Below are 13167 nucleotides of genomic sequence, written 5' to 3' on the forward strand. Positions count from 1 at the left end.
TTAAATATATAGAAAGTTAAAAGGCAATTTGATGAAGATATGAATTTTCCCAGTTACCTATGGGGAGGAACTTTGGATGGAAGCAAGTAAAGTAATGGAAGTCAAAACATCAAAATTATTATCTATAAATAGTGGAAGAAGAGTTTTCTAAAAGGATTTAAAAGACAAGATTCATTCTCTACATATTGAATGGAATACACTTGTACATTACAAAGATGAAGTACTGCTATGGGTTGGTTATGGTTTATTTGTCCCTACCACAACTCATATTGAAATTTGATCCCTGATGTGGTGGTGTTGGTCCTCATGGGAGGTGTTTGGGTCATGGGGCTGGATCTCTAATGAATAGATTAATGTCCTCCCTGGTGTGTGTGTGTGTGGGGGGGTGAGTTCTCACTCTATTACTTCCTGTAAGAGCTGGTTGTTAAAAAGAGCCTGACACTTCTTCCTTGTCTCTCTTGCTTCCTCTCTCACCACGTGGTCTCTGCACATGCTGGCTCCCCTTTGCCTTCTTCCATGAGTGGAAGCAGCCTAAGGTTGTCACCAGATGCAGCTACCTGATCTTGAACTTCCCAGCTTTCAGAATTCTGAGCCAAATAAACCTTTTTTCTTTATAAATTACCCAGCCTCAGGTATTCCTTTATAACAACACAAAACAGACTAAGACAAATATATAAAATAAAACCATATTCTGATATAAAAGAAAACCATATTCAGAATTACCTATTTCTGAAATGAAGCTGCCTTTAGGGAGGTTCTAGGTTTAATTCAAATGCCTTGAACATGAGGGTTTCCTAAAACTATTAGGTACTATTCAAGGCTACTGTGATCAGATTGTCTACTGAATGCAGAGAGTGGCAATACAATAGGAAGAGTTCTGGTTAGAAATATCTTCTGGTAATATTGAGATGTTCTCAGTGGTCCACATTTGTTTTCTGTGGATGGCCATGAAATGATCCTGATATGGCAGTTTTAAATCTTGCATTTTAGTTTTAAAAACTTATAAAAGACTCTTGGCATAACACATTCATTTTATGTTTGGTTTCATTACTGATTTTAATTCTTACTGTAATCACACATACGTTATGTCTTTGAAGAGAAAGCCATTACGCAGAGACTTGGATTCCCAGAACTCCAAATAATATCTATCCTTGTCATCTCTTCCAGTGGCTGGGATATTTTTCATCAGACAGGCAGTGTTCCTAACAAGCACAACACCAAAAGGAGATGCTACAAGTGAAGGTAATTGTATATATGAAACTGTATAGAAAAAGGGACATTAACTATCTTCCAGACAGAGGAAGAAATATTTGGTTTGCTTGCTGCGTCAGTACCAAAGACAGCATCTTGAGCTGGAATTTGGCGGAATGCCACACAGGTTACTCTGTAAATTAAGTGACTCCTCTACAGATGGACAGTTATTTATTTCTGCTTTGGTTTGCATGTTTTTTCCTCTGGCAGTCCACATAATGATATTTCATTTTCTTCCTTTTGTTTCTTCTTATACTGCTGGCTAGTAATTAGGCTCATGTTCTACATGTCAGGTGGAGCTACATGGAAGAGAAAAGGGCAGAGATCTAGGAAAATGATTAGAGACATATTCTCCAGTTTAAATGTGAAAATATTTTCCCTTTGAGAAAATGAGGAGGAGAGACTGCTTCTGTCCTGGGGTAAAGGGCATGCTGATGAGCAGCAATGGATACCTGCAGCCAAGTGGGAACAGATAATAATCTTCTCAGTTTGGACCTGTCACCAAACAAAAGAAAATGTGATAGTCTACAATGCTACTGAGGGGACCTTACCTACAAAATGTATTTCCCACTCTCTGAAATGAGGGTTTTTGTCATTTTAATGAGGACACCAAGTCTTTCCTTTCACAGACTTAATATTAATTGGGTCCATTTCTGAAGTTGGAGTTCTTTGTACATTGCCAGAACATTGAAAAGTTCAATATTACCTTTTAATAATATGTTTGAGTAGGTGAATCCATCAGTCCTGATACTAAAGAGCATAGTATAGTGAATGTATTCATATCCTGCCATCATTAGTTCTCAGCTTCTCCATTTTGATTATTTCCTATGTGGGAAAAATATTTCTCTTTATGGGGATTGCTCCTCAGATCTAAAAGCTGCCAGTTCATCATGACAATATGAAAGTATGAAGGCAGCTGTGAACTCTTCGTTTTAGAGGAGTCATAAGAGCAAAATCCCAGACATGTTTCTGTACAAGAAAAGATCAAAAAGGATTTTGTGCCATTAAAAAAATTAATTCCTAGGTATCTTCAATAGTACAAAGAAAACAAAAAAATTAATAGAAGTAAATTCAGGAAGTCAGCCACCCACTTAAAAGGTCCATTACAGGAGATACTAAAAAATGTTACAAAATTGTGGAAAGAAGAATGTACAACATTCCTCTCAAGGTTCATGAAAAAAGTTTGAGCTGGGGTGATTCATAAAGGGAAAAATCCAAAAAGAAAAAAGAGTGGGAGGAATGAGAGGGAGGTGATATTAATATGACCCATTAGGGTGGTTGCAGGCCAGTTCAGGCAAAATCTCAAATGGGTTCCCTGACCTCACAATGCCTTGCTTTCCTTGCCTCTTACGGGTCATTATCTCCATTCCAGTTGGGTTTCTGCCAGCATGGATTCACCTGGGACCTCATTGTTTGCCCACTGAGATCTCTAAATTTCCCTCTCGACCACAAAATCTTTACCTGCCAGTTTTCTCACTGCCCCTTATCACCCCGAGACTAGTCTCTTTCCTTGCTGAGACCTTTAATCTTACGGAGTGGCCAACTTCACCCAGTCCATTAATTGCTCTCTAGCTAAATAGATTCCACTGCAAACTCCTCAGTACCCCATATTCCTTCAGCCTCCTGAAAACCTGTTGGCCAGGCTTGTTGTGCCAATCCCCAACTCATAATCAGTTGACTCAACTTGCTCTGCTCCTTATCCTGGGCTACAGAGAACTCTTATAGGAAGTTGCAAAGCTATGTAACTACATCAGTACAGACTCATGTTGGCCCTTGCTGATAGGTCTCTCACCTTGCACTAATTTCTTCCCTCCATACTGCCCATAATATTTAGTCCAGATCTGTTCCTCTCTCCTCATGGTCTCATTTCCTAATCATTTATGGACTCAATGGGTACGGAATCTCTTACTATGTGGAGAAGTCTGGGTCATATATATTTTATACTTTCAACTTCTCCTCCCTTATCTCAGAGAAAGAGGGTTCTCTCCTTTCTAAAGGAAACTCCACCTGAATTTGGATCACTTCCCATTCTTCTTTTCCAGGATTCTACTTCATAATTACTCCTCTTTCATTCTCTAGTATCTTCAATCTCACACTCTGAATGGCCTCCTTCCTTTTTGCTGAACAATGAAAAACAACTTAACTTTAACTTTGTTGCTACCAATTCTAGTTGCCATTTATAATACCTGTGTTTCCTTTTCCTTAGTACCCAAACTTCTTGATCTGTGGTCTTTGTCTACTTTGTCTCTTATTAATGTCATATGTTCTGGCCCTTACCTCTATCACTCTACTAAAAGAGCTCTTGCCCAATACTCTTTCTTTCAATTCTTACATTCTTTGTGACATCTGATAATGTTGATTACTCCCTACTCCCATAAAAGCTCTTCTTGGTTTCCGCAACCCAATTCTTTTCTAGTTTTCTTCCATTCTCTCAGAACTGCTCTTTTTCTAACTTCTCTGCAAACTCCTCTTTCTTTCCTTCTCCCTTACTGTGGGTAGCCCCCCCCAACACCCCAAAGTTCTGTATTCAGTCCTTTGCCCTTCTTTTGTTCACTTGTCTTTCATACTCACTTATTAATATTCTCAGGGCTTCAGACAACAGCTCTACACTAATATTTTCTATTCCTTCTACTTTCTTCAGCTATGACTTCAATACAAACGCTGTCTATTTCCTAACTACCTACTCTCTGAAGCTGATCTCATCATGTTCTGTAAATCGATCCCATTCATCAGTCTATTTCTGTCAGTTCTACTGTTATGGCTTCATGTTCCCCCACAAAAGATATGTTGAAGCTCTCAGAATATGACCTTATTTAGAAACAGGGTCTGTATAGACCCTGTTACAATGAGGTCATTAGGGCAGGTCCTAACCCAATATGATTGGTGTCCTTATAGGAAGGGGAAATTTGGACACAGAGACAGACATGCACAGAGGCAAAATGCCAGGTGAACATGAAGGTGGAGATTGGGGTGATGCATCTACAAGCCAAAGAACCCCAAAGATTGCTGGCAAACAACCAGAAACTAGGAGAGAGTAAAATTCTTCTTCAAAGCCCTCACAAGGAACCAATCCTACTGACACCTTGATCTCAGACTTCTAGCTTCCAGAACTGTGAGACAATAAATTTCTGTTGTTTAAGCCACCCAGTCTGTGGCACTTTGTTACGGCACCCCTAGTGAACTAAAATATCCACCAATCCTCCAATCTCCCAGACTAGAAAACCTAGACTCATTCTGGGCTCTTTCCTTTTCTTCATCATCTATATCCAATCTGGAGTTAAAGACTTTAGTTTATTCCTCTAAAATGACTCCTAACATCTTTAATCTCATATACTGCATTGCCTCCTTTTCTTCTACCATTTTTATCTTAGTTCCTGTTGCCTTCACTCTAGTCCAACTCTTCTTCATTTCATATCTCAATTCCTATAAAAGTCTCTGGCTGGTATCTCTTTATCCAAAATTATCTCCTAAAATGTATAATTTATGTTGCTTTCATCATATTAGTGCCATGGTCAAGATGTGCTCATAGTGCCATATTGCCTACTATATGCTAAATCTAAGTTTGGCATTCGTGGTCCCCCATAATTTGGACCCATCTCGCCCATTCAATCCTCTATCCCCCTATAGACATCATGCTTATTTCCCTCTTTGAGCTCTGCTTCTTCTCCTCTTCCCCCCATCAAGATACTTTCTTACCTTCTTTACTCTCATCCAAGCTTGTTCATCTTTCAAGGCCATGATTAATTTTCACTGATTGTGACTACTTTGGCCTATACCGATATCCCTTGCCCTTGCTGAATTCTAATCAGACCCTTTCATGTTAGCACCAAGTGGCATTTCTTATATTTTATGGGGATTTACACATATTTACATCTTTATTTCCATCAGCTTATAGGACATAGCACTTGTTAATTAGTTGATCAAACTTTTAAAGTGGGAATAATAGGTGGTGGAGGGGAGGAGAGGAAGAAGGAGAATGGATACCAAAGGAAGAGAAATTTTTGGCCAGAAAAATGAAGGAGCTTTAGTTTAAGTCAATGTTTCCCAAATGTGCTCCCTGGACCACCAATATCTTAATCATTTAGGATGCCTGATAAAATGCAGATTCTTAAACCTCATTACAGACCTATTGGATCAGACTCTGCAGCCCAGAAATCTGAATTTTTAAAAGTAATTCAAGTAATTCTTATGTATACCAAGTCTGACAACCACTAGTCTAAGTGAAGAGGGCAGAAGATAGGTGCTGAGAGGGAACAGCTGTTCTTATGTTTACTGGATACCCATACTTTCCATCATGTCTAACAATAGAATCAAATAATTTCACATGATCATGATTTGCTTTGATGTGATTCTCCCTCTTCAATACATTTCTTTGAACACAGCAGTCCTTTCTTCCATGGCAAAGTATTTCAAGTACTGCATCACTAATATAGGCTGACTAATATAGAGTCTCTGGAAGAACAGAAATTTTGTGGCACTCCAAGGAAAGGTAACTGAGACTGCTAGGCTGGTTTTATTTTCTTTGGGAAGTAACATTTAACCAGAAACATGCCATAGCTTCCTGAAATTCAAGTTTGGTAGCATGGAAGGAGGAAAAAAAAACAACTCTGAGATCTAGTTGCTTAAGCTTTTAATTGGAACCATGTGATAGCTAAAATATGTAGCTGATTTAGATAAAAACCAAGGACCCTTTCTCACTGGCTAACACTGAGCAGGATTTCTGCAGTTGAGTACTACAGAAGCGAGATAACAGAATTAGATACGATCGAGGGGAAGAAAAATGCACAAAAGTCCTTGAATTAAAATGAATTGAAACCTTCTGGGAGAAAAGCTATTTGGTAAGCTCCATTAAGTCTATTGTAGATAGCTTTATTTGACAAAGCAGCATCCTGGCATGTGGAACAGGAAAGAAAATAGCTATAAGATGATCTGTCAGGGAGTTTCCAGTCTCTAAACGAATAAGATTCTGTGCAGTAGCCAATATAGCTTTTAACTCAAAAGAGATACAGAAGCAAAATGCAATTACATAACCCTAGTAAGTGCATTCAATCTGAATCTCCCATACACCCCTCTCCTCCCTCAATAACTTTTCAAACTCAGCAATTTATCAAGTGGATGCTCAAACTTATGGTTGTATTTATTTCATGGCAACACTGGATAAATGCTGTATATAATACTGTAGCTACTAAGGTGGAGACAATCATATAAGTCAAAGATTAATCAGCTGTAAAACACCCTGGGTAAGCACTTAAATAATCTGAATAACACAATTCTTATTAAACTCTTTTGTTTATTTTGGCTATAAGTTTATAGTATTTATTTGCAGTAATTAATTCACTATTCTGAAAATGCTAACTAACTACTGATTACAAAGGGTTTATTCAATATAGATAGCAGTTTGTATGTTTAAAGATCTAACATATGGCAAACACAGAGGAAATTCAGATGTGACAGCTAATGAATGTCTTTTAAAAAGTCTGACTGGGTGGTTTTCTTTCCTTGAGAGTTTCTGTTTATGAAGTGAAGATTCTAAGACCACTGAAGTGGCTATAGAGCTGCTGACTTCAATATATAAGTACTGGAACTAGGAAATTCAGATTTGAATTATAACATCTCTGTCTCTCTCTCTCTCTCCCTCCTTCCTTCTCCTCTCCTCCCCCCCACACACAGCAGGGATACTGTACCACAATATTTCCAATGTCTAGCACAGTTCTTGACACGTAATAGTTATTAAATGAATGTATGAACTCACTTAGCCATCACAAAATCCCTATTAGATGGTTTTTATAATGTACTTTTTACAAGTGTGGAAGCTGAGGCTCAGAGCAGAAGAAGTCCCTCTAGGTCAAGAAGGACAGAGCTGGGGCTAGAACTCAGGTGTTTCAATTTTAGATCCAGTGCTTTTTCTACTGTACCTTCCTACAATCTAACTCCTATGATTGTCTGGAATGGTTTGCCTGAAAGGACTAGTCTTCTGGCTGATATTTTATTCTTCCCCATGGTAATCTCCCATCCAAGATAGTTTATTATGAAGTTGTAGGGTAGGGTGTTGTCCTACTGTTCAAAAACTTTGCCCTATGGGTCCCACTGGGGACCTACATCATGCCCTCTGTCTCATAGTGAGGTCCAGACTATACTAAAGAAAAAGGAGCAAAAGTCTTTACCCAGACAACTGTTTGTGGACTCCTGTTTGATTCCCAGTATATGCCCAAGTAACCATAATGGAAGGCAGAAGATAGGTAGACTGTTATATGTTGAAGATATTTCCCCTTGGTTTGTAAATTCTCTTTTAACTTTGTGACTTTTTTTACAGAAATATTTAACTTTTATGTAGATACATTTGTGAAAAATCTTTTATGAGTTCTATCGTTGGAGACCTTCACCCCAAATTATATAACCATCTTCTATATTTTCCATAATTTCCTTGCTATATAGATTTTGTTAACATTTAAATCCACCTGTTATTAATTTTGGTGTAAGGTGTAAGTGATGTAGGGATCTAACTATCTTTCCTTGAAAGGTTGGCTAGTTGCCTATTTATGCATATGCTGTCTTATCATTTCCACTGCAGAACATATTATTAATAAATCCAAACCAAATATAGAACAATGCTGCCTAAATGCTCAGCACTTCTTAGAAAATAAAGTCCACTTTTAATTAGGCACTTCAGTGGAATATGGGGATAAATGAAGACAGAAAATCCTGTAGCCACAGGGGTGATATTCAGCCAGTGTACACTTAGATGGCCTCACCAATTATTTCTAGCTGGTGTCTAGGCTAATGGGTTGATATTCATACTTTAACCTCACTGGGTGTGAAAGGTTTGAAAATATCATCCTTGCAAACAGACGTTTGTTAAATAAAACAAAACAGAATTATCTTTACCTGATTCCTCAGTTTCTTTTGTTTCTGTTGTTTCTTCTATTTCATCATCAGACATTTCCATTTCTTCTTCTCGCCTGATTCCCATCAATTCATCATTATGAATGTTGCGAATTTCCTAAGGTTAAAAGATATGCTTTTTAGGTGGGAAAGCCTTGAAAATGCTGAGGGCATGATCAGAGGTAATGATAAGATAAAGTAGCTTTTTTTTTTAACACATTAGGAAAAAAAACCTCAGAGTACTCTTAAGGCAAAGTCAGATGCATAATGAGACTGTGATATAGTTTGGATATTTGTTCCCTCCTAAATCTCATGTTGAAATTTGACCTCCAGTGTTGGAGATGGAGCCTAGTGGGAGGTGTTTGGTTCACGAGGGCCAATCCCTATGGTGCTGTCTACATGGTAATGAGTGAGTTCCCACTTAGTTCCTATGAGAACTGCTTGTTGAAAAGAGCCTGGCGCCTTCCTCTCTCTCTTGCTTCCTTCCTCTCACCATGTGATGCCTGCTCCCCTTTGCCATCTGCCATAAGTAGAGGCTTCCTGAGGCCCTCACCAGGAGCAGATGCTGGCGTCATGCTTCTTGTACAGCTTGTAGAATGTTGAGCCAAATAAATCTCTTTTCTTTATAAATTACGCAGCCTCAGGTATAGCAACACAAATGGACTGAGATAGGCTGTTTCCATCTCACAAGACAAAACAGACTTGGTTAAACTATGTCTTGTTTTCTTTCCAAACCCAGAGCTCTAGCAGTTTATGATTCTTATATCCTTCTCATATTAGAAAACATTTTGGACTATGAAAGACCCTCTACCTCTTACTTATGTGGATTTCTGGACTGTCCCTTAAGGGTTCTGCCATTTTTACCTTCCCATGTTGGGCCCTTTAATTTTCCACTTGCCATCCTCTTTTCTCTCCCCTTATAGTTTTACTCAACAGAACTCTTTATTGAATTTTTTCAGTTTTAGAAGTTATAGCAAAAATGAGCTGTCAGAAATAAACTCCTACTAGGCTAACCCTCACATGGATAATAACTATAGTCTTTGGACAACACAAAACAAGACCCATAACTACATGATGACACTGGAGAGTGAAGAAAAGCAGTCATGTTCTGAAAAGGAGCTGACACTTGGCAGAAGGGAACGGCATAGGGTGAGTCTCTCATTTTTTACAGGGCCTTTTAGTCTGAGGGCAGACCAGAGTTAGGATATCACAGGGAGGCTAAATTTCTAACAGAAAACCCAGTCTTTATGGATGAAATAACTTGAGGAGAGAATTCAGGGCAACTACAGCTACTGGAAAGTGAGGAGAGGATCCCAGAAAGGAGACAACCAAAGAGAGAGAGAGAGAGAGACAGACAGACAGACACACGAGAGCAAGAGAGAGCACTTCAAATTCTGCATATAAGAACTGTTCAAATTTCCACATGACCTCTGACCCACAAAAACAGAAGGAAGGATCTAAATAGTGCAGCTAAGGCTAAAAGAACTGAACTGAGATTTGAGCTGCCATTCAAGAGACCAAATTTCCAGCTTACATCCAACCAAGTAAATTGACCATTAAAATAAAACAAAGTCAACATTCTTTGGAGGAACAAAACAGAATCCAGAATCTTCACAACATATTATCCATAATATCCTGGATAAAGTCCAAAATTACTTCACATATAAAGAATTAGGATGAGAAGGCCTATTTCCAAGAGAAAGGACAATCAACAGAGACTGACCTCAAAATGACCTAGATGTGGTTATTTATTTATTTAGTTATTGTTTAGAGACAGGGTCTTGCTTTGTTGTCCAGGCTGGAATGCAATGGCGTGATCATAGCTCACTGTAACCTGCGACTCCTGGGCTCAAGCAATCCTCCTGACCCAGCCTCCTCAGTATCTATGACTACAGGCACATGCCACCATGACTGGCTAATTTTTACATATTTTTTTGTAGAGTTGGGGGTCTTGTTATGTTGCCCAAGCTGGTCTCGAACTCTTGGCCTCAAGTGATCCTCCCACCTCAGCCTCTCAAAGTGCTGGGATTACAGGCACGAGCCACCACACCTGACTGAGATACAGTAATTTAGCAGACAAGGAATTAATGCATCTATTATAACTATACTCATGACTTAAAGAAAATATGTTCATAATAATGAAAAGATAGGAAATCTCAGCAGAGGCATAGAAACTTTAAACATAAGCCAAGAGTTCTTTTGTTTGAAAATAAAAAGAACCAAGGATTATTTTGTTGATAAATTAAAAAAAAACCAAAAAACAAAAACAAGGATTCTTTTTTCTGGAAATGAGAAGAACCAAGTTTTTTTTTTAAGTTTCTATTCCTCTGCTGAGATTTCCTATCTTCTCATTCATTATGAGCATATTTCTGTTACATCATTGAGCATGGTTATAGTAGCTATTTTAAGTCCTTGTCTGATAATTCCCATATCTGGATAATTCTAAAACTGAAAAATACAATATCTGGAAAGGAAACCCAGATGAGCCTAAAAGTATTAATATAAGTGACAGAATAAAGAACTTAAAGGAGAACAATATAAATGTATCTAATTTTAAGAACAGAGAGAAAGATATATATTTTTAAAAAACAGAGCCTCAAGGACTTGTGGGATTGCATCCATACATCTCACATACATGTAAACAGAATCCCAGAAAAGGAGGAGAGAGAAAAATATTTAAAAATATTTGAAGAAATAATGGTTGATGATTTCTCAGATTTGATGAAAGATATTAATCTACATATTCAAAGAGCTCAGTGAACCCCAAGCAGGACATGTGTGAAAAACTATGTCTGGGAACATCATAATCAAACTGCAGAAAACTAAAAATAAAGATAAACTCTTAAAAGCAGCCAGAAAAAACAATATAGGGGAAACAACAATTTGAATACGTTGATTTCTTTCAGAAACAATAAAGGCCAGAAGTCAGTGGAATAATATCTTTAAAGTTCAAGAAGAAATGAAAATATCTGTTTATTCAGAATTCTATATTCAGGAAGAAATGATTCCAATAATGAAGATGAGATAAATATATTTTCAGACAAAAGTAAATGTAAGAATTTGTCACCAATAGACTTGCACTATAAGAAACGCTGAAGAAAGTTTTTCAGGCTGAAGGGAAGTGCTACCAGCTGTAAACACACATCTTCAGGAAGGCAGGGAGAATACTGGAAATGATCAAGATCATACTGGAAAAGTCCCTTTAAAAAAGTAAGCAAGAGAACTATGGATTCTGGAGCAGCTTGCAATCATTTAGAGGCCAATGTGATGCCTGTCAGAGGGTCCTCAGCACTGAGCTGAGAATTCCTTGCCTAGGTTATCCCCTGCTGAGCAGTATACAGAAAACATCCAAAGCTATCTGGTGAAAATTGCCTCCATTTATGGGAGTATAAGTATTTCAAATGGATTTCTTAATAATTAATGCTGCAGTTAGTCACTATCCAAACTAATATCCTCCTTTGTATTCCTTTTATCAAGAAAAATAATAATTTCTATCTCAAGTTTTCACTAAAAATAAATAAAAGATCCTTTTTTAAAAAGTGAGCTATTCAAGATTATCACTTATAGTTAAGAAGCAATAGAAGAATCAGATGGCTAACATAGTGTCTCCCATGTCCTGCAGGGGCATTACTTAAACTAGAAGAAAATAATGACTTGCTTGAGAAAAATGAAATTTAAAGGGCTGTGTCAAGAGAGAGATTTTCTATGTCTTATTCAAACTCATTGCACAGAGAACAATAAAGAAATTTCTGAGACTTCATTCTATCTCAGGAGTCTAGGTTTCAGTTATCATCAAAGGGCTGTTACTGGAAAGGTGATTATAACAAGGTTTGACATTGGTAAATTTGAATATTGTACAACTTACTGCATCAGGAAAAGTCATGGCTTTTTAGTTGCCTAATAAAAATGTAGACTGTCAGGGAGTATAAGCAGAGACCAACTCTCAATTCACAAATATGTCACCTAACCCTGGGAAAATTATTATGTTTCTCAGAAGAGTAAATTGTGTTCCTTCTAGGTAAATGTCCCACGGCAGGAAGATCTGAGGGCTAAGCTATGTCTTGTAGCTTCTCAGCATCCATAAAGTATCTTTCTGTTTCCAGCTGGACAAGAAAGCATAATCTCTTCTTAGAAACATAAAAAGTTCAATCAACTACATGATATGGCTTATCTAGTAGTGTTTCGCATCTTCAAAAATCCCTAGAAATACAACAGACCTATGGACAAATTTTACCTAAATGCCTTAAAATACTACAGGAACAAGAATTACCGGTTGATTTAGCTGATAATGAAATGAGGATAAGAAAAACTAAGAAGATGTTTTCCTTAAGTTGCTCAGTCAGTCAGGCAAACTCAGAGCCCTCCACCCGCTAGACAATCATTCTTAATTACAAAGAAACTCAGGCTATTATCATTAGTCTTCTATAAATACCCAATACTATATCACATGACTGGGATAAAAGGCAAAAAGAACATCAGAGGTTATGGGTTACTATACTAATATAAACTTGTGGGGAGCATTTAGTAAATGACAGTATACCCCAAAAAAGAGAAAGAGATTTTAATACTTTGAAAACCTTATCATTAAAGCACTTGATATTAGAGATATCTATATTCTGCATTCTCTGGTTGGATCAGAAAAGCTCTACTTTGGGAAGCAAACCCTAACAAATACCTTCATAGTGAAGGGCTAAAAAGTGGCATGTACCTGAGGAAAGCATTCTACCTAGTTTGGACATAGGTGCAGGCAGGGGGAGGACTCCGAGCCACCAAAGTGCAGAGAGCAAAGGAAATAGCTGCCTCCCAGATTTGCCCATTTCCGATCCTGACATTTGGATCCAGTGCTGAAACCAAAGGGTAGAAATGGCATGCAGAAACATTTTCTAGCAATTTGCATCTGTAAATCTCTACCTGAAATCAACTGGGTCACATCACTGATAGACTATATCAAAAAAGGTAAGATAGCCCTCCTAAAGTTTTTCTACCACTCTCCTGCCCACAGTAGATCTGTGGTATTTTTCGTTTAAACAGTGA

General features: G+C 37.8%; 1 protein-coding gene across 3 annotated transcripts in view; it reads right to left on the reverse strand.

Annotated features, from left to right (window-relative positions):
• The window catches only part of ENOX2 (ecto-NOX disulfide-thiol exchanger 2), a 329989-nt gene that overhangs the window by 29712 nt on the left and 287110 nt on the right, over window positions 1-13167 (reverse strand). For all 3 annotated transcript variants that reach the window (XM_012653274.1, XM_012653275.1, XM_012653276.1), the window contains one exon: window positions 8137-8251. In XM_012653274.1, the coding sequence (XP_012508728.1) occupies window positions 8137-8251 (115 nt within the window). The remainder of the gene's footprint in view (window positions 1-8136; window positions 8252-13167) is intronic.

Source organism: Propithecus coquereli, unplaced genomic scaffold (assembly GCF_000956105.1).
Source record: "Propithecus coquereli isolate 6110/MARCELLA unplaced genomic scaffold, Pcoq_1.0 Scaffold42, whole genome shotgun sequence".
In the NCBI taxonomy this organism is placed as follows: domain Eukaryota; kingdom Metazoa; phylum Chordata; class Mammalia; order Primates; family Indriidae; genus Propithecus; species Propithecus coquereli.